This window comes from Antedon bifida, chromosome 7 (genome assembly GCF_963402885.1).
Source record: "Antedon bifida chromosome 7, ecAntBifi1.1, whole genome shotgun sequence".
Taxonomy (NCBI): domain Eukaryota; kingdom Metazoa; phylum Echinodermata; class Crinoidea; order Comatulida; family Antedonidae; genus Antedon; species Antedon bifida.
In genome coordinates, this window is record NC_136232.1 from 6,874,638 (window position 1) to 6,897,658 (window position 23,021).

The 23,021-nt window shown below is 34.6% G+C and overlaps 2 protein-coding genes across 9 annotated transcripts in view; both read right to left on the minus strand.

Moving 5' to 3' along the window:
* Window positions 1–13,279, minus strand: part of LOC144847626 (epidermal growth factor receptor kinase substrate 8-like) — a 41,416-nt gene extending 28,137 nt beyond the window's left edge. For 4 of the 5 annotated variants that reach the window (XM_078704089.1, XM_078704088.1, XM_078704086.1 and 1 more), the window contains exons 1-4: window positions 13,146–13,279; window positions 8,035–8,082; window positions 1,109–1,243; window positions 543–808 (exon numbers count right to left, since the gene is read on the minus strand). In XM_078704089.1, coding sequence (XP_078560215.1) covers window positions 543–808; window positions 1,109–1,179 — 337 coding nt within the window. In that variant the 5' untranslated portion in view covers window positions 1,180–1,243; window positions 8,035–8,082; window positions 13,146–13,279. Of the gene's footprint in view, window positions 1–542; window positions 809–1,108; window positions 1,244–3,948; window positions 4,080–8,034; window positions 8,083–13,145 lie in introns of those variants that run through there. The other variant, XM_078704087.1, reaches the window with a different exon arrangement.
* A 584-nt stretch (window positions 13,280–13,863) lies between these two features.
* Window positions 13,864–22,946, minus strand: LOC144847728 (secreted frizzled-related protein 3-like). 4 transcript variants are annotated; one of them, XM_078704229.1, is made up of 8 exons: window positions 21,784–21,859; window positions 21,339–21,547; window positions 18,974–19,470; window positions 18,760–18,828; window positions 18,006–18,080; window positions 15,435–15,556; window positions 15,153–15,311; window positions 13,864–14,832 (listed from the first exon to the last, which is right to left on the minus strand). In XM_078704229.1, the coding sequence occupies exons 3-8, from the start codon at window positions 19,455–19,457 to the stop codon at window positions 14,674–14,676; spliced, it is 1,068 nt and encodes a 355-aa protein (XP_078560355.1). In that variant the 5' UTR covers window positions 19,458–19,470; window positions 21,339–21,547; window positions 21,784–21,859; the 3' UTR covers window positions 13,864–14,673. The 4 variants fall into 4 exon arrangements, with proteins under 4 accessions (XP_078560355.1, XP_078560356.1, XP_078560354.1 ...); XM_078704230.1 differs by lacking the exons at window positions 21,339–21,547; window positions 21,784–21,859 and adding an exon at window positions 22,865–22,946; XM_078704228.1 differs by having other exon boundaries at window positions 21,339–21,874.
* Window positions 22,947–23,021: the final 75 nt, after the last annotated feature.

Consider the following 23,021-nt stretch of genomic DNA (forward strand, 5'->3'; position numbering starts at 1 on the left):
TATCTTTGCCGTTTCCATTAATTACTTGATTTAGTACTTACTTACTAATACTTAGTACTGGGCCTACAATAGTAAGGAATACAATATAGATCTTTTGAATCGTGACGACCTATGACCTACACACCTTGGTGTACATTCCGTCAAAATTGTGTCGAGGAATCGATTAAGGAAGCCCATGCAATGTCCCCACATGCACACTTTACACTATGAATTAATATGTCATAACAAATTTCCCAAGATTAAAGCTCTGTCTACACTATAAAACTTGTGACAAAAAAATGTGATGTGCCCATATATGGACATGATGTCATATCACTACCATGTTGGGCACATCACACTTTTTTTGTCAAACTAGTTTGATAGTGTAGACAGAGGTTATCGTATTTGTGACAGCTCCCTAATATCTCCCCCAATGTCTTTACAGTACATACGCTGTTAAATAGGTTTAATTAGCAGTACTAGGTTAACACAAGATGGGCTAGTAAGTGTGTACTGTAAATTATTCCAAATATGGCAAGGCCCGGATGTTATTTTGTTCTTACCATATACTCCATTTGCTCTTGAGGGTCCAGAAGCCGCCTCATGACCTCTTGACATCGCAGGGTTCCTTTGCACCATTTCACTGTTTGCCCTCCTTGCCATATTCCCTTGGTTCATACTACTCATCCTTGATGGTTGAGCACTGTTGACTCTACGTGGTTCTGGTGCAGCACCATTCATTCTTGGTCCATCTCTGCTATGTGCATCTCTGCTATATCCATTTATGGGCTGTCCGTAATCATGTTGTTTTATACTGGGGCCACGGCCACTAATAATAGATATAATGAAATACTGTCAATGACCTGGAACCTTCTCTATTCATTTCAAATGAATGTGGAACATAATTACAAAAAGAGGACCTTTTTCGCAATTTATTTACAGTCTCTGTTAGCATGTGATGATTTCACAGCAATCAACATACAGTAGTAGTAGTTTTATCCTAAAAATGACATTAAACCATGGAGCTATAGTACATATTCCTATACCTCCATGTTACTGACCAAACAATAATACTGTAAGTCAGGCTGGCCCTTAATTTGTTGGTACTCGACCTATACTTTATCCTCACCTGTAAAAGGCACCGTTTGGTGCCCCATGGTAGTCAGGCTCATGGTATGATGGCCTTGTTGCGATTGGCATTCTGCTACTTTCTTAACACCCAGATAGTCTTCATGTAATATCTACCACTGCTTTACAATAAATTCTGAAATACAGTAAGAAAAAAAAATGCTTTTAAACATAATTTGCACTGTGTCAACTATTTGGCCACCTTCTTGCTAACCCATTCTGTCTATGGAGTAAGGAATTTAAGTTTTTTTGGTCATTGTATTTTTGAAAGGGAAATCATAGAATATTTAACAGTAACACACTGTATGCCAAGAAGCTAACAGACAATTTCTTAAAAAAGATTATCTGTACTATTTGTTCCGGTATATTCAACTGAATTCTGATAAATGCTGTTTACAATTCATATTTGCATTTTATGTTTGCATTCTAGGAAGCAGCCTTTTCAATGTATTGTTTATCTAAAATTAAAGTATGATCTGGGAGAACAATAGCTGTGCTTACATGCACAAAAGAGTGCATGAAACATTACTGAACCGAATTGTATCCGAGTTACAACCGACATAAGTGCTTGAGTGATCAAAGTGGTGTAACAGCTATGAGCGCTCACTGGCTAAACCCAGAGGGGCCTCAGAACATGAACAGCCCACTGCAACTACCCAGCGTTGGACGGCCTCTTAGAAGTGGTAAACCAGGGACCTAGAGTATGCCTCCTGTGTTACGCCACTGGTGATCAGTTTACAGTAACTATCTTTAATATACCTCTGTGTCGTTACTTTGATACATAGCTACAATTAATTAAGTTTTAGAGATACATTTGATTTAACGTGTGTCACAGTTTAAATTAAACCCCCTACACGCAGTACATCTTATTCTTACAGAAAATCTTATAAAATTACGGTGTAAAGGACTGTTTTATTCAATTTCTTTTACTGTATAACAGAAAAGAATTTAAATAGTAGAAAGTATGACTAGCTACTCAAGGGAAGAAGTCAAGCCTGTACCACTCAATATCTTTGTACCATTCAGCTATTAATGTGTTATACAATTACTCTTATGTATGAATGAATACAAGCTCTTGTCACTGCCATTGTACTTACAGTAATAGCGCAGGGAGCTATTCAACCAAAAAACCCACATCCTACTACTGTACCATACTGTACAACATGTACCCAAGGATCAATTTGTTTACCGTCATCTTTTGATTGTTTGATGTTTACTTATTTGTCGTTAAATCTTTTGTTTGTTTGTTGATCATTTGTGTTTGCATTTTTTTAATTATCATCATTTTGCATAAGTAACTGTAGCGATTTGACTCGGAACAGGATGAGATACTAAACCAAAATGCCACATTCTAAACAGTGTCTTGTGAGGTTATCGTTCCATATTATTTTATGTACATAGCTTTTGTGAAGTGCATTATTCTTTGAACAACTAACCAAGATTCAACAAAATCTACAACCACTGCATGAACTGTCTCGACTAGCTGATAAGAGAAGCTCCTTGAATTTACCGTAATTTAAACCATTTAAAATTATCATTGCACATAATAAAACAAAACAATTATGCTATATTAAATAATTTATTCTAATGACTTAGCATGGTCACTTCTATCATGGAGGAATAAAACATATATTATTTTATCATGCTTCTATTAAAAATAATATCTCAGGGCCGTAGCCACCAGAACGGTTGGTAAGGTTTCAACCTGACCACTTTTTGACAAGGCTTTTGAAAACTCTATGGTCCGCACTAGGGATTATTCCCTCTTGTTGCAACAACCACACCACTTTAGTAATTCTTGTGGCTACGGCACTGTAACTAAATCTATAAAAAATGTACAGTATTATTTTATTTTATTAATTTTAGCAACATTAAAACAATACATAAACTTTGAGTGTGCCAAGGAGTGGCAAAATAGGTCGAAGGACCACTGTCGCCATATTTTTAAAAACCTGGGCTGAACAAATTATTACTATATAAAATGCCTCAATGGAACAGTGTGTTGTATGATTCATCTTTTTCAAATTTCTCTTGTAAAACAAGATGGTACAATACATAAACATAAAACAAAACATACTGAGCACTACTGTTAGCACTAGTACACTGTATGAATAGCTAAATAAAACAACAATAACCGCATACCACAATCAACAGCCTATTCAATGTACCTACTGTAGAATGAAATCTAATCAAAATACTAACGCTAGAAAAATAATACAAGTAACTATCTAATCTAATTCAAATTAAAGCATAAGATGTACTGTAATTCAAATGTCAACATTGATTTTGTGTTCCTCTCAGTAGTATGTGATATTAAATTTTACATTAGGCCAAATAAAAAAAAAATTTAGTTTCACGTTCACTGTATTTAAATTTAATAGGGTTTTACCATTACGGCATTTTATGGTAAAAAGATCGAAGGTAACTTTAATCAGTTTCCTCAAAACTTTGAACCCACTATCTAATGTATATAAAATTGATAACACAATCTTCTGACCCACATGAACCATATTTTAAAAAAAATCAAATCAGCATTGTTTTGCAGGGATTGTACTTTAGTATTTCATAACATAACAATCCATTTGGTATTTACAGAACAATTAGCGATAACTAAAAGTTTATTTTTTCATTTAAAAAGTTTGACTCTACAGAACTGTTAAAAATTATAGTAGAACCACTATTAAGGGGAAACCTTCTGGACTCAACAAAGTGTTCTTTAATAAGGGTGTAAAATGAATAGGGGTATCTACCCCTTGAATAGGGTTATCTAAAAGGAGGGGCTCTACAACAACATTTTTGAACTAAGTCATATAAGTTGTAATATAACTTAACACTACTTACCATAAGACATAAAATACTACAGTAGAAGTATTATAAATTCCATTAAAACCAGTTATAAGTAGATCCGTTATAAGTATATATAAGTAAATCCTTAGACTTAAAAAGAATCACAGAGTCTAACAGAGAAGTATACTAGCTAATACCATAGACTGAGCCTTTTGTAAGGGACCTTTTTGCTGGAATTGGAACCTAGAATATTTCAGGGTTGGGTACAATAGGATCTGCATAACAAAAGAAGACTATCAAAGTAGCTCTTTAGGCTGATGGTACTGTAGCTCACTGGAATGTGAATCAATTTGGGGTTTAGGAAAGGTGTTGCTATGATTAGACAATCTACGACGAGTTAAAATAGGCACAGTTGTAAATTTAAAGCTCTGTCTACACTATCAAACTTTATGTGGCAAAACAATGTAATGTGCCCATATATGGACATGATGATGTCACATCACTACCGTATTTGAGCATATCACTACCTTATTTGGGCACATCACACTTTTTTTGCCAAACTAGTTTGAAAGTGTAGACAGAGCTTAAAGCTTTTATGATTACATAACACAAAATAATGCAGTTGTTAGTAATAGACTTATTACAGTATAATGATTTATTACACTCTGTATAGTGATTTATGACAGCTTGTATTTGTGATGGAGTGATTTTGATTTGACATGTAATTCTGATGCTTCTTTTCTGTCGGTGAATTATTTTACCAGCAAAGAATCTTTTTCCTATATTAGATTTTAGTATAATACCACACTATAATACCAAAGAATAGGCAGATCCTAGAGGGGTTCCACCTAGCCTGCAAAAGTTCACTTAATTTCACGATTTGTAGCCCTCTCTCCCCCTATTTCAAAATCCTGGATCCACCAATGCAGAAAATCCACAAAATAAAATTGAAATTTCTTGAGGGACTCTATAAACTTTGTTTTGCTTCAGTGCTTGTTGAAACAAATACAGTAATACCTGCAAACTTTAAACACTGTACTTAAATCTTGACTCACCATTTACTATTTAGCAGCCAGCCAACTAGTATTAGTAAAACTGATTGTTTAAACAATGGTTTTAAATTAAACTTTTTGCTTACCAATACAATACTACGCTATTGTAGTTTGTAATGCCATTGTATTTTGTACCTTTTTTGTCTTTGTACTGCAATAGGATTTAGAGCCCTGAGCCAAAGGTGACAAAGTATAGCTCTTTTATTCTCATTCATTTATTCAGGTCATAAAAATTGTGGAACTTCAGCTTAGTTATTTTACAAAATCAGTGAAGTGCATCTCCCATTTATTATTATTTCTATAATCCAATGAAAACAAAAAGCCTTTTGCAAGAAGAAAATTATTACAAATGAGTAGATTATTTTCAGGATTTAGTAAGATTGTGTTGATGGTTTGAGTTTGCCTTTATTCCCATGGTCCTGAGTTCAATTTTTCTACACTGCACTCAGTAGTGTAACGCAGAGGACTCAGGCCCCTGGTTTAGGGGCCTAAGTGCATTTTTAGCGTTTTTCCCTCTGGGAATTGCTCAGGGGCTCCCATAAGCTCTGGGACCCATGGATTAGCCAGTGATGCCATTATGCCACTGACTGTACTGTAGGTTTTAAAACTAAATAATTTACAAACAATTCAATTATAGACATTACTGGTAAAATCTAATTATCCCATTACATCAATAAGGTATTCCACCATAGGAATCAAGTTTAATCGAATAATGGTAATACCCACAGTATACATATAACTCTGGCACATCTCTCCTCTCATCTGGAGTACACAACTCCTATTCAGAGAACACCCTTTAGAAGAGATGCTACTGTATTTGTGACAACAGACACCACACAAAGAATGAATAAAAAAGAAATAAAAAGGTTTGGATCCTGGGTTGTAGGCTCAACTTCAATGTCTTATAGGTAGAATGCGTTATGAGTTATTTAAAGCCTACTGGGCTAACATTCTTCCTAGCCCAACTAGATCTTGCTATAAGTTATAATTTTACTAACAGTGCTATTGACAATGTTATTAATAGGTCAAGCCAACGATGCTAAGAAGCTGTTTTAAAGTTCCGGGCTAACACTTGAAAACGTAATGTCAATATTTAACTTTAAGGCTCTTTAGAAACCAGCGAACTGTTACCATTCACATGAAAATCAATTTCAACACTAGCTAAAGAAAAGATGTCCGCACATGAATACAAGTCAGATTGCGGGGGATGTATAAAAATGTAGAGAAGAATGTTATTATTAATAGAAATACTATCTAGTAATAAGATAATAATCTATTTTGTATTAGGGAGCATTCAATTCAGTCCAGCAAAGAAACTACTGTATATCATCATGTTAGTTCATTGTGTGCATACAGAGATATTGTGATGTGTGTTCATCGCTCCCCACCTCAACACAGGTTTGATGATTCCTAGGCCTGGGTAACGACCGACGATGCATTGATTGACCTGACCTTGGTTGGTTGCAAATCGAAACAAAATGAACATACTCTGATTTAAGTTTGATGTACTGTACTTTTTAGTAGACAGTTACAACTCAGTAACAGTAAGAAACAGGATAAAAATGTAGTTAGTAACATTTTGTGTTGTCTTTGTATCACTATTGTACTCGAGGTATGTTTATTCTTTATAAGAAAAATAAGTCTGGAAGTCAAAAGTTACTATTAACTACTGTTATTATTAATTTTCTTTTTGTTAAGTTTAAAATAATGTTTTCTATTGTTAACAAAGATTGTGGTATTTTGTCTCATTTTAGTGTGGGAAATTTCAGATGTTTCACGGTCATCTTTTTGGTTATGGCGTGAACAAAAAGAGTTATTTATAGTACATACTGTACAACAAATGTAAAAAAAATGTTATGTACTGTAGGAGGTGCTTTAAATACTTGACGTTAAACACTGAATGTGGGAAATATTTAGATGTTGTCACGGTCATCTTTTTGATTATGGTGTGAACAAAAAAAGTTATATTACATACTAAAATGTAAAAAAAACAAAGTAATGTACAGTACAGTACTGTAAATACTTGACTCAGAAACTTTATACATTATTGTTTTTCATGGATTGTGATCAAATATAACAGAGTTATCATTTAAAAAACCAACCAATTGCAAGAGTGATGTTTAACAAAGTGTACTTATGTCATGGTACAAAGACTATGAATCCATGTAAAATTCCCATTATTATAGTTTAACTCTGACATTATAATTTGAGAAAAAATTTTCAGAATAATCCAAAAATGCCTACTGAAATGGTAACCAAATGTTATGAACTTCACAAACCAGAAGTGGTGTTAGTAGTTTAATAGCGACAATAGAGAGGTTTCGCAATCTTACGAATACGATAACGAAAACGGATACGTCACGCACACGTATTCGTTTTCGTAAGCCATAAAAAAATCTGTTTCGCATGGCAACGAAATATTGAGGCGCGTCCAAAATAGGACTGCGGTAAATTTGAGCGAAGCGCAGGTACGTGTTGCTTGGTGCTTGGCTGCCTAGGCCTAGAGTAACATCAAAGCGAGTGAGGACTTTAAAAACTGCTATTTATCAAAATTGACCTGGCATTTTAGTAAATTACTTTAGTAAATTACTTTCAATAAATCTATAATTATATTATAATCATGAATCATTCCTAATTCAAATGCAAAATGTGCAAAATAGATCAAAAACTATACTCGTTTTGTAGTTACGAATATGACTGGCGATATTCGTCAACACGAATACGCTTTACGAATATGAAATGGGGATCAGCTCAAAAGTTTCACAAATGTATGACGTATCCGTTTTCGTTATCGTATTCGTAAGGTTGCGAAACCTCCCTATTTACCTCTGGATAAACCAACATTGGCCATTTCTCTCTGAGAAGAGCGGTACAATTCAAATTACAGTATCATACAATGGCACATTTCATGTACCCTGTTTCAAAGTGGGAATAACCCAACTCATCACCATCATCATTTCTTTTCAAGACAGAGTAGAGGTAACATGAATAAGCCAACAAATTTCATGACTGGCAGCTCAAGAATTATAAATACAGGACATTTTTTAACTTTTTTGTTTAAAAAGAAACATGGATTCTATAACTTTACCTGACATGGACCTCAACAGAAAGGCCTGCTTGCAGATTTCTTTTGGATCTGAAAAAGAACAAGTAAATTCTATAAATTAGTATAAAAAATTACACTAATAATGTATAGATATCGTATGTACAGTATTTGTAAACAGTAAGACTATTATATACAGAAAGTTTTTATTTATATTTTGCAGAAATTATATGTTATGTCACTAACTGTATTACCTTCTTAATCTACACAGTTAACATTTTATAGTGGTTTTTCTTAATATTAAAGCTTATCGCACACTACAACCAGCGGTGGTAAATAATCAGCAGTGTACTTTGTACCTAAACAAAGATACTCCCAAGACTAACCACACAGTTTACTCAACTACTGTACATATTTTTAATAAAGAACCAGTCGATGTATTAGGCCTCAATTTAGGTACAAGATTCCAGTACAGTTAACGTACAAACATAAAAGCTTTTTAGTTTTCACTTAAAACACAATTAGGCCTACTACAGTACAGTTAGCACCCCTCATTAGCAAGCCTTCGTTTTGGGACGCTAGATAAGACGTTAATTTAACAAACTGTAATAAGTGAAACATGTATAATCTGACCATGTTACACATAATAAATTAACGTCTAAATTGTCTACCAGTCAAGAAAGCTCGCTATTAACTGTCAACCCTGTACAGTATTAGTTTCATCTACAACCACATGTTATTATTGTTTTTTTATAATTTATTTATTTAGAATGAAATGATCACCTATTGTTATTGTACTTGCATTAAAATATTTTTCTTCTTTCTGTACACTTTTTGTGTAACAAATATCTCAAAAAGTTAAATGTCAATGATTACCGAAATTTCACAATGTCTTTCAAATACTGTAACTTAGTCCTAATAAGCTTTTCAGCGTAATCACTCATCCGTGACGTCATTTATACGCGATTTTGTGAGATCACATTATCAATCATATCTCCATAATTCGTTATCACATATTAGTAAAATTCACTACACGTAAACTTCAGGTCAAGGGTAAAAATATTAGCAAATAAAAACGCACGCGCACGTAGGGTCATGCGCGTGAAATCGCGCGTTAAAAATTTAAAAAGCTCAAAATTAAGTTTTGATCAATTTAGAGCATGAATTAGGCCATTTGCGTGTTTTAAAAAATTACTGCGCAAAAACACGTTTTTGCGCGTGCGTACATAGAAAGCGTAAAAAATACCAATTGTTTGTACAAATTGCATTCTACTCATCTTCCTTAGTACATTCACCAAATTTGAGTCCATTTCGACTTAAAATAGTGCTATACGAGCACGTCAAAAATGACAAAATGCGCACATTAATTGTACAAAAGTGCTAAAAATGGTAAAAAATAAGGCCTTTTTAAAATGAATATAACTCTTCAGAATGGAAGGTGACCCCCAATTTTTTTAACTTATTATGGAAGCCAATGAGTTGTAGATATAAATGTTTATACACATTAGACGTACAAAATGGTATGACGTCATCATATAGCCAGATGAATTTTTAAAATAGGGTTTTTTCCCTTTTGTCATAGAACACTATATTCAACAGAGCGCAACTCGCTTATCTGTGATCGATTTTCTTTTAATTTTTGAAATATTCTACCTCAACCAATTATGTTACTTATGAATTACCAAGATATTCATTTGGATGACGTCATCAAATCTTAAAATTTAAATAACGGTGGTTACGTAATTTCACCTACAAGGTAAATTTGAATACCTTACAGCTCTTCTGAATTAAAGTTGACCTTCATGTTTAATGTAGATGTAATAATGTAGAGCTAGTGTAATGTAGATATGTATTCATATAAAAAATAAGCCTATCGGATGTTGTGACGTTATCATATGGCCAGTTGAAGTTAAAGAGTAGTTTTTTTATCTCTTTCGTAAAAGTTATACAAATTTCAAAGAGCGCGTATTGCGCTTCTACGTGCCAAATTTTCTTCCAATTCTTATATTTATTTGCTCAATTCATTATCTTTCGAAATTGTCATCTTCAAGTTTATTTTGATAATTCCATCATACCAAAAAATTAGAACATGATGTGTGTCCCGTAATTTCAGCTATGCTACACTGTATATAGATATACAGTATATACTGTACATCTTGTATATGGCATATAATAGGCACAACTCAGAACTATAAGTGTATAATAGGATGGCATACATCAACATTTTCCGATCGTATGTTAACGTACGTACATGTTTTTAACAAATTAATTTCGGTAAAATGATAAAAATGATCACCTATAATTCGTCAAAGTGACGAATTAAATTCTAGTGTAATTTGTAATTGTCCTTCACCAGAAGGAGATTACAGTACTCGCATAGTCATCATAGGCAACGCTGCAGATACTGTAATATACATCCCTGTATTGTCAGTTTATCTTATTATGTATTCAATGTATGTTTGTATAATTTTATTGTCTTTCTGGAAAATAAGAAATGAATGAATATTAATGAAATAGAAGCCATTGTACAGATTGTGATATTCAGTTAAAGTCAACCTCAGGTGTACACGGTCAACAGTATGGTTGGTAAGGTTTCAACCTGATCACTTTTTGACAGATGCCTTTGACAACCCAGTGGCTTGAACAGAGATTGTTCCCTTTTCTTGCGAAAACCGCACCACTTTATTTCACTGTCAGGTGTACACGGCCACCTATTGTACAAAATCCAATGACTATCCATCCGAAACAAGTGTCCCTGTCATTTTATATATTAAACTCACTACAATACAATCTATTGTTGTAACTTATTGACCCACTGCCGCCATATAACATCAATATTCTATTTAATTGCAATATTGTACAGTACACACAAGGTTATAATAACTATAGATAGTTTAGACAATAATGTAACGTCAACATTATAGGAAGCTAGAGCTTTATAAATAGCACTATGCTACAGTGTTTTAATTATGTTATAATACTAGAATATTAATTAGGTTATCATTTTTTAATACGTCCAACATGCATAAAACGGTTCTAAAGAAATACTAATCAATGCTGAATATACTACAGTATATGTTCATTGAATTGATTTTATGATTTGCTGTATTGTATGATTGTTTAGTATTTATTAAAACAATTTGACTGCATGGTACTTCCATTTTTGGCCTAAACAAATGGGTAAAAATATGTAAAGATATGTTGTGGAAGATGACCCTTGATAGCACTGTATGCCTTATCTGAAGAGTACGTGAGAATAAATGAGTAGGCCTTTCAATGAAACCAACTAGCAAATTAAATTCATACTAGAGCACTCAGTAAACTGTAAAAAGACTGGGCTTCTTTAGTTTTTTGTTTTATCTTTTATTGGGGATAAGGGAGAGGGACTACTGTAAATATTATTATATATTGAACATATTGATTGATTGATTGATTTTATTCGATATTCATACACAAAAGTTAAAATATACAATGTACAAAAAGAATACCAGGATAACCCATTAAGTCGACAAATAAAAAGTAAACTTATTTCCAATGGGGTCCAATCCGTATTAACTGAAAAAGTAAGTGGTTGGGCCTAGTACAATATGTCATTAAGTTGGACGCAGTAAAAATGGAAAAACAAGAAAATACATATAAAACAAGATAACATCAAAAAACAATATTATAAAATAACTTAATTAAACTGATAATTCCAAGCTGTTTTTTATTATAATATTCTTTAGATTTTCTTTTGATGGTTGCATTATTTACTACAGTATCTACTATGTACTGACCAATACTGTATACAGTAACTTTAATCGGGTGGTTTTGGAAATCCCCCGACTTACTAATTCAAGATTCTAGTATTTCCTTTTATTTTTAAATGAGGTAATAGCATCAACAATTTCCTGTAATCTATGTAATCTAACCAAATTTCAAACTATAATTATCAATGGGCTTTTCTATTGCAATAGTACTGAAGAAACTGGTAATTTTTTTTTTTAATGTGTCTTGTTTTCTTTCAAGAAATCAGCACTTGACTTAGGTTGGGTTAGTGGTATAAACAACAGCGCATGCTAACAGAAAAACCAAATCGTCTACTTTTTAATTACAATAACAGTGTTTAATATACAATAATGTCTGTTAATGTAATTAAATCCATAATCGCATTGGACTTTTTATGTTAAGACTTACCAACTGAATATTTTAAAAAAAGCTTTACCATAACAAGCCAAGTAAAACTTATCAAGACAGTGTCACTTAAAAAAAATATAAATTCAAGAATAGAATATAGTATAAGAGATGCAATGTGGTTTCATCCATTTTAGGCTCATTTAAGATTAATTTAAAAAAACTCATTTATTTAGAAAAGTTCAAGATACAATGAGCCTTTGGTCATCTTTTTTGAATTGGCGCTATAATTTGATTATGATTATAATATAATATGACTACTGTATAATATACCTGGTAATTACTGTATAGTACAACCACCATATAATTATTATTATGTATTATCATTTTTAAAAGACAATGACTGGGATTTTTTAGACGAGGACACGCTAACAAATATAATATGAATAGTCCATTGAAAAAATAAAGTAGTTAATAATTTCATTTTAGAAGAGAGGGGATGCATGCGTGCGCTAAGCACCACCCCACCACTCCAATACAGTAGGAATAACTACCCGCTTCACAAACCTCCTTCACTCTTTCCTCCTGAACTCATCATCACCCATCACCAGTAAGTAGTAACTGCTCAGCCTCTTGTCACTGCTATGATGATGCGTCAGCTAGTCATCAATATGTTTTATATTTTAATGGTTTGGGCTTACTGCTGAGCCATTTTTTGCGCTTGTATCCCACCAGATTCATAACAGAAACTGTTACAGACTTTGGCTAGTCAAATTCTGCATAATAAATATTTTATTTATGAATGATGCAGCAACAGGTGAATTAAAAACGCCAGGGCGTTAAGCATGGATTGTCTGCCCTAAGCATTCAGTCCAGTGACATAACAAATGACAGGTAACCTATAGCCTGTATTGTAGTCTGCCTCCTCCACCAGTTCTACCTACCTGTAGTATAGTATAGTAGATTAGAAATAGTGACAAGAAGTACCAACACAATGTATATCATTCATCAAATATGACAACGGAAAATCTCAACATGATTACCTTATTTAATGTAAAATCCTTTGATTCCAACGTTTTCAAAGGAGAAAATATCCGTAAATTGTCCTCAAAACTGAATACTTGTTGGAGGATTGTATTGTCGTCTGCGTATAAACACTTCTCTTCTCGCGATCGCGTAAACCCTACTTTTCTGGGTGTTGGTAGGCTAAGACTGATGCTCAGTTTACTAAAAGATTATGATGGCGCTATTACAAAAAAATAATTATTTTGATGACTAAATTGATAAATATTATGACAGACCCTGCCCTCTTGTAAAGTCACACCTTTTTAGAAAGTATTGTAGGCAGTGGGAGTGTTTAGAAATGCTATTCATTTGTTTTTGTGAAATCTGTAAGATTAAAAACCCATTTCTTTTGTTAGTTTAATATTTAGAACAATATGCAGTATCCTTTTTATTTACCATGTTGGATGTGGTGTCACGATTTTGTATAATCAATTCCGGATCACAAAGAAGTGTTCCTTTAATATATGGGATATCTTACCTTACATATATTTCCCCTCGTTTGTTTCACGAGGAAGTGTTCTTTTAGGCTAATTAATAGAAGTGTCCCAAATGAGACCGGCTGTGTAATGTCCTAAAAAAGAGGTTATACACATAAAAGCAACTCGGTCTGGTTGTGTGTGGTTTGATTTAAATATTCGGAAAATAAGTAACTGTATCAAATTAACGACAAAACGAATTACGACATGAATATTTTAAAATGCTGGGTATTATTAACTTTGAAAGCACTTAAAATTAAACACAAAAAATAAAACATCTGTTGTAATTCAACAAACTTAAAACATTTCAAACGAATATAATTATAATTCTAAAGCTGAGTTACTCAAAATAAACACAGTAACTAATATAATAAGTTTAGTAAAAAATACAATTATGCTGTTTTTGTGCACTTATTATATAATCTTAATTCTACATAAACTTTAAAATAATGTCAGCGTATCATGCGAATTTTAGTTTGTTCATGGGCCGAGCTTACTTTGGGTCCTAGTGATTGTAGGCGCGGCGTAATGATTACATTAATGTATATAAGTGGCTGCACGCCACGTTAGTTTATGCAAAAATTCAATTTCCAGGCGTTTTTATTTGCTTATATTCAAGCTAAAGCAAAACAAATTTACAAAGATGGACATTGTGTTAATCAATTATATTGAGAACACCATTAATAAACAGTCACACGATTTTACGGCATACATATCCTTATCATTTGATTCATTAAAAATCATTTTGTAAATATACCAGCTGATAATTCGTTCCATCTTGGAATATTGATTGTAGGCCTATCTCAACTTTTCATCATGGTAAAGTGGTAAATTCTTTTTCCTTTTCTTGGAAGTATTCCTTATAATTATAAGTAACGATAATAGTAGTATTGGATAATTACATTGTCAGTCATAACGTTTCATTAAAAGTTATAGTATTGACGTAATCATATTCAATGGTGAATAATGATGTCATCTCTATCAATGACGTCGCATAGGTGGGTCACACCACACCATTTACACACACGCATTATATTCTGGCTTTATTAGGCCTACTTCTGTTGCCGGAACGTGATCGTTGAGTTGGGGGTTGTGCAGTACCTCTTTTTTTTCTTTGCCTTCTTTTTTTGCTTCTTGTTTTCTTACCCGATTCCTGTCGCTGTGCTTTCTTTAACCTCTTATACCATTTCTAATACAGTAAATAAACGTAATAAAAATATTATTTCCATCTAATTTAAAACAATAGAGGTCTCAGTTAAAGATTCCCTCCAATATAAATTATAGCAAAAATATAAACCTTCATCCATCCGTGGAAACGCGCATGGGCGGGTACACCGGAAATACGCACATCCGGTATCTCCCACCACGCGCATCCGGTACATTGTGCGTTTACACGCAGTCACTTATACGCACAATATCTTTGAACGCGCAGTCGTCTGGCTGCTGGGGGAAGCTGCGCTATAACTTTGGTATGCTGTTCTACTATACTGTATTTTATTTAGTACTTACCTTTACAAGACTTGGCCATTCACTGTTCCATTCTTCAACAATACAGTCGTCCCTCAGCATCAAATGTCCATCGGCCAGATGTTGGTCACACATTATCAGATATTCCTTTCCTGGAATCACCTCTGGGCAAACACAATCGTCATGAGACCATAATATAACCTAGTATAGTTAAAAATTAGTATTAAATTGGAAAAACTTTTCCGAATGTTTTATTACCATGACTGTGGACATCTATCAACACTTGTTTGATCGTATTGAAATATGTATGTCATAATTTCATACCTCATCCTTTGGAATTGATATGTCTTGAAAATGTAGAACATCAATTACGTTTACGATGGTCCAGGTTCTTCCACTTTGGAGTGCGGGAGGATACTCCAAACCAGTTACATTAGCCCTTATAGCTGAAAATAATTGATAAAACAATTTCAGTGGGACACCGTAATTACGTACCATAACATCGGCAAGGGTTCTATAAACTGTAGGTCCATTGTACACATCTAGCTCAAGGCACTTTAAAGAACCTAGTATATATTTCGAGACGAGTAGAGGGCTACCCCGATGTACTAGTATACGTCAAACATTTTGACTGAAAAGGTCACACAGTATAAATAAATATGAAATAAAAAATTTTAAAAAAATCAAACGTACAAGGGAATTGAGTGGTTGTAAACTCCCCCTATATTGTTATTACCGTAATTATGATTTTGTGTGTTTGTTGATGTAAGCGTCCACTTGTGGACGCACTGCAGATGCCGTATGCGTTATCGCACATACTGAGTTGACCAATCACAAGCGACATTTTTATGATGAGCGTCAATTGGTCAAATTATTTACCGTAGCGTTATAAAACATACTGAGTTGACCAATCACAAGCGACATTTCTTACGATAGCGTCGATTGGTCAAATTACTTACGATAGCGTTATCACACATACTGAGCTGACCAATCACAAGCGACATTTCTTACGATAGCGTCGATTGGTCAAATTACTTACCATAGTGTTATGAAACATACTTTATATACATCCGAACAAAACAATCACTGTTTGATGTTTCCTGTTCGAATTATTTAACTGAATAATTTAATAAAAAATATCATAAATCATACACAAGTTTCGGATATAATCACGTAGGAAGGAAATAAACGCGCCAGTCAATTTGTTGTAATAAAATGCATATTTACGACCACCTTGACTGGTGCTTGCTGTATGCTATGTTAATAAATTACAATAGGTCTACATTCATTTTGTTTCGGAGTATGGTTCGCATTTTGTTCATTTTATCACACTCTATTGTATGATTTATTTTTTCAATTGTATGAAACGAAAAAACAAGAGGCCTACATGTATCCATTATTATTTTTTACTCATCTCAAAGGCTAGGCTACACCTGTACTAAACCATGAACGTCCATGTTAAAAACAACCGATTCCATTTACTGTATCATATGGCATTATCTGTCAGTATCATGACAAATAATGTACCCTATTTATTTGAATAAGCGTCCCGGGCGTTTATTGCTCAGTGGGGTTTTTAGGGAGGCGTTTATTCGGGGGTTGTTTTTTTTTGGGTGTAATGGTAACATGTATACTCAAATAAATATCTCCTAGAGGGGGTATTCCAATTATTAGTGTTCTATGTGGTGGGGGGGGGGGGGGGGTTGGGGGTTGGCGTTTAGTCGAAAAAGGTGTGTTACTTCAAAGAGGGACGTTTATCCGAATAAATACGGTAATACAGTATCATATACACTGACATGTGGCATCACCAGGCTTGTATTAAGCTACGGTCCCCTACTCGATATAATTCCTAAAGATAGGGTTCCGTTTAGACTTAAAACAGCGGAGGGAGAGGGGGAAGTTAATTTGGTAATTCGGCCGATATAGCGGATGAAATTGCACGTGTTGTTAGTAAAACCATAAACTCGCTCGTACGCACATACAAGCCACTTGTCATTTGGACATTTATCACCAGTATTACAGTCGGTATCCTTTGTCAAATACACCACCACGGTTGTTTAAAACTTATTGGTGAAAGGGTTAGGGGTTATTTGTAAACATGTGCGTAAAATGTCGTAAGACGGAGGAATGCTTTTAAAAAATCTTGTTTTGACAAAATTCAAAAGTATATAATGTCGTCGACGATGTGGTATAAAAATAAATTATAGTATCAGACGTAGAACTCAAAGGGAAGTTATCAATCATTGTTATTTTTTTTGATATAAAATTTAAACGAGCCGTGACTATTATGGACCACTAATCTAGCCGATACCAATGGTGTTTATTATTCATGTGCCAGACAATTTAGAAGTGATCAAGCAAATTTTTAAGGTTTATCAATCCCTCTTTCTTTATTAGGCCTACACGCGTCCACAACAACATTTTTACACGTACGCGGCATCGATTGTTATAGACATACCTGTGTTTGATCGTATTTAGATAAGTAGGCCTACGGTATCCAAATTGTTACCGCATCGACTCGGTTTGTTTATAACTTGAATGTGATCGTCTTGTCCTATAAATGATCTTTGTTATTATTATCGGAGAAAGATTCTTTTCTAGCCTTAAAGCTCTCTGGGCTTATTTAAGTTTCTCCAGCATAAGTGCATTCTACTCCCATGCAGGCATAATTGTTATTACATAATGATGCACTTATGAAAATAAAATTGAATTGAATACCCGCAAGATTTGGACGCAACGCAATTGCAATTGCACGCAAGAGATGTTTAGCGCGCCGCAATAATTTTGATAACTAACTGTCACTTGTGTGATTGGTCAACTACTTGCTTTGTACTTACCGCCGTTTCATTGTGCGTAAAGTGAAAACTAAGCTGTAGGCTTAGATTGTAAACTTACCATATTCGTATTGTTTTTCTAGGAATACTCTAATATTTGCTTTTGGCGGGCCAATGCAGTTGTCACAGACTTGCGCTGGAAATTAAATTCATTCATCAATTAATCATAAAAACACCATTAATTAATGTAGAAATGTTGTCTCCGGGCAGTACTATACTATTCCCGCGAAGAGCTCCCTTCCCGCCCCTGTTTTAAAATGACAACACAGGGCCTAATTTATCGTCGATAATCAGTAGTGTCAAGCCCCGGTGTCAAGCACAGGACGGTTAGATTGACAGAATCAACCTGTCACAGTTTAATTCAATCAAAACATTCAAGATGATTGACAGCAGTCTGATTTTGTACGTTACTGTTTTACTAATCACCCAGTGATTGGGCTTTCACACCCTCCCGCTGATACGCGGGTTGATACGTCTAAAGTGATGACTGTGCGTAACTTTAATCGTCTGCTGCGAAACATGTACAGACGACAAGGAAGGAACTAATCTCTAGATCTTTTGATTTCTACAACACTTCAGACCACCATGCCTGAAAACGATAATTTAATAATATAGTAGCAGGGGCCTAACGAATACCACGCTAGGGAATTATATAAGACGCATTCAAATATGAAATGGGCCTCCTGCGATAAATATTAATAGTAGCTCATAACAAAAGTTTTCAACCTTGTGTATTATTCTTATAAAAAAAAATCTACACATATTTCCAAAACGTGATCTTCATGTTATACGATAATTCAAATATTTCAACTTACGGTTTAGTGGTCTGGGGTTAGCAACGTGTGGTGGGTTCACGTTGGTAGTCTGCGGTTGTACATTAACTTCTGAAAAACATTAACATGAAATTGTATTGCAATAATCAGTAAAAGGAAACTAGTACCATGATCCATCACATGAAAAATAGAATTATAGCAACTATGACGTCATCAAAGAGTCACCTGCTACGTAGGCATTGCAAATTAAACGTACCTTTATCCAATGATGGGTCACGTGGCATTTCTTCCACAATTGCCTCCGGAGATATGCAGACGCCTCTATCGTATTCAGGAAAGTCGTTGCATGCTAGATAGTCCGGCCATTTTACCTTATGACGCAGCATGATTGGTTCACATCCCCTCTTAACACGCAAACACAAACTCTTGCATGGTGGGATAGCTGCGTCATTTTGGAAACCATACGCGCAGATCGGGGCGTACATAGAACACAGGAAAAAGATAAGATGTGAGCTACAATTGGTTGCGGCAAGACCTTGGAACTGTGAAATAGCCAGTTTGGCATTTTCCTGTGTGCTGTGATGAAGATGGTTTGGCATTCGAGTTTTGTTCCATGGCATATCCTTACACATTGGTAGTTTTATCAGTTCACATGTTGCGGCATTACTGCAGACGACGGAAGTAGAGAGAAGGAAGAAGGCGATCGCCGCAGACGATATCGTAACAGTTGTCAGTGACATTCTTGGACGGATGCTAAAACACAACATAAACAGCTGATTAAAATAAATAGGCCTAGGTTATTATTTGTGTTGCGTGCAAAGAAGAAAAATACAGTATTGTAATTGTCGAAAAAAAACCAAACGTCTCAAAATAGCGTAAACGTCATCAATTAAACATGATTCTGAAAAATAAAGAACTAGTTATGCAAGCACTGCGTACAATTATTGATAACTGTGGTTCTTTTGTAAACTTCGCACTCCCTACTGACTTACCAAGTTACTACTTCACAGTACCAAACAGCTGGAAGGTGCCTGCCCAGAACATACCACACACACTATTTAATGTTGATACAAATTTACTACATACTTTGGGGGCTAGAAGTTTGAACATATTATCAATAAGCCTACTTTGTCGGCGTATTAACTGCGCGCGCTATACACAGCCAGGTCACATAAAGCGATAAATGCCTAACTCAATAAACAAACACCTGGTATTCAAACCATACGATTTCTGTCATCTATGGTTATGGGTCGATTTGGACGATTTAAAGCTAACTTTATTTATGTAACTTCATACTAAAATGTGATCGGGCCACAACGCTACTTCGACATAACAATGCTATTACGTGGCCTTAGGCCTAAATAATGTTTTTGCATAATAGCCATAATAGTTAGTGGTTTGAGGGGTAAAATGCGTCCAGCTCCACCTTTAAATATTAAGCACAGTGGTTCACAAGTGTTCAATTATAGTTACTTAATATTTATTTTAGTAGAGACTAGAATGCACTTTATACAGTGTACTAGTAACATTAATCATAAAGCGTGACGTCATCGTGACTGCCTCCGATTCTCAAATTAAATCATCACATGAATAATGTTGTTCTCTAATCAGCATCAAGACACATGTTCGTCATGTTGTGTCGGCCGTGGCCTCATTCACGATTGGGAACATGTTTTCGATATAATACCATAACAATGGGTATTTTCATGCAGCAAACGCTCGACTCATTAATGAGACGAGAGTTTTGTTAGCTCCGGGTTTCGGCCTTGTCCTCAATGACTCGAATTGTACGGTGATAATAAGCTAACATTGACATCATGAAGTCCTAACTCGGAAGAGAACAACGAGAATCGTACCGATTCAGAGAAATAACTTTATAAATAAACACAGTCGGTTAGAATGATAGCTAGTATAGGCCAAGTAAAAAAAAGGATAAAAAGTTTATAGCGGAGAGAGACCGTAGCAGATTGAATTGAAGTTAGCATTCACATGAATTACGTTATCGGTTAAGTCGCAACTAAGAAAGAAAGAGATGAAAATCGTCCCAATTATCAGAGATAAATAACTTGTTTTGCCTTACTCTTACGTGGGTTCATCCCACTTTTGATAAATAACTTTATAAATAAAACAGTCGGTTAGAAATATCTAAGTCATAAACAAAAGTATAGGAGTATAGTGATATGAGAGCATTCAGACTTGAGAATTGATTCTTTGCTTTTGCAGATAGGCCTGTACATGTAGGTCTGTGCCTGTAGGTCTAATCATTTCAGAACACATATACATCCTTTTGTTTGATTTCTCGATAATAGTCTGTATCTGTAGTTCTCCGTTCTTAAACACGATTATAAACAATGGATAGTTAGGAGTAAGACCTACATAACGTACGACTTGATTTGACTCTTCATACGACAATGGACCGTCGAAACACCATCTTTTAATGAGATGGGAGAAAACACTCCCGGCTAGACGTAAACAAACAAAACTCCTCGTCCAAATAAACATTAGTGTCTACCAGGCCTACATACAAACATGTAGGCTATTATACATCTGCCTCAGTTAAAAGACCTTACTTCTTTTTCTGTTTTGCCCAATTAAAAACATAGTAAAAAATAGAAACTTACCGAAAGTCAAAACTGGCCTATTCTCGAATGAGAGTTGCGCCGTCTACTTTTTATTTAGATCTATTTAGAGATGATTAATTTTATTTGCTGGTTTAGCCTCGCCTAGGCCTTATGTGTTTTTCTCCAAAATAATGTGCTTGACTATAAAGGGTCGTTCTCTTCTTAATACCCTCCACTCAGTTTTGGTCACGTCGATTTTTCTTGATAGGCTAATAGTCACAAATCCATTTAAGTTCTTGAAATCCTATAATTCCCTTTTTTCTCCTGTTTACATCAATGAATTACAACCAGATATTCATTTTCGCACTTGATAATGGAAAAAAGTATATCTAGACAGAGATTTTTTGGTCGATACTTCCAAGAATCACTTTATAGTCTGCTTGTTGAAAGCAGACGATACCACAACGTTTACCGAGTACAGATGAAAAAAGATGTTTTTTTTTACGTTTACATATCCGGCGTTGAAAGACATTCACCTCCCCTTGAGGACATTCGACGTGATGTGATAAAAGTGGATTCAATGACTTGTCTATTGATACTTAAAGCTCCGTCAAGATGGATTAGGCAGTCGATAGCGGTGCGATGTGTTGACGTTTTTCTTGAGTGTTTTTTCACGCCTTCCAAGTGACAGATTAGAATATTATAAGTTATGCTGATTGCAGGGCACATGTAATAAGGTGTAACTGAACCCAAAACTTATCGACAAGTTGAGATCGCCTGCTAAATTAGGTCAACCAACCAATGACAAATTTTGATAACTGACTATTGTATTGGAAATTACCTACAGTGATCAAATACATGCGGACTTGCTGTTACATGCACATTTAAAGACGGGTACCGGTGCTATTGACCTTTGTGCGATATTTGATACAGACTAAAAACAATAGAATACAACAAACAATAGAATACAACAAACAATACATGCTAAACAATTATAATTAAGATTATAATCATAAAGAGAATATGCCGACAGTGGATGTTTTTACCGGTTGTTATAAATATCATTAATAACCCAACAATATTAATGTCATTTTGGGGCCGGTACGGTAATCATTGAATTGTCGTTACGTAGCCTACTGGTACATAACCGAGCTTTGACACCCCCACACACACCCCCACCCTGTGTTATAGCGTATAGGAGAAAATGTGCCCCTTAACCGGTATAACCACATCAGTTTAAACTGCCAATCAACGTCATAATAGCAAGTAGCAACGTCTTCACTTTAATTCAATGTTCAACAAGTGACATGTTGACGTTTTACCTTGTCACATCGCCGTAGGAAACACGACATCAAGAAGAAAAGTGCAATAATTGTTTATTAGCTGTTCTTTGTAGGCGTATTCACGATACGAACTAACATACGAACATGGAGTTGTGAAATAAGTTACTTATTTTACAAATCCCTGAATGCCCACATTATTTAGCTAGTAGTATAGCAATTATTAAACAATATTAGTGCCTTTATGTTTAGGCCACCTGCTTAAGTAAAAATACTTAGCGTCGTCTCAATCCGGGATTTTAATACCTGATTACGTTTACGTCTACATGCCGAATACAATTAAACTACGACGCGACAGATAACATCACTTTTACTGTAATTGTCGAAGGTAACGTGTTCTTTGTTCGGGAACCAGAGTGAACTAAAAGGGATCGAAATTTCGTCATCGATAGATGGGGCTATA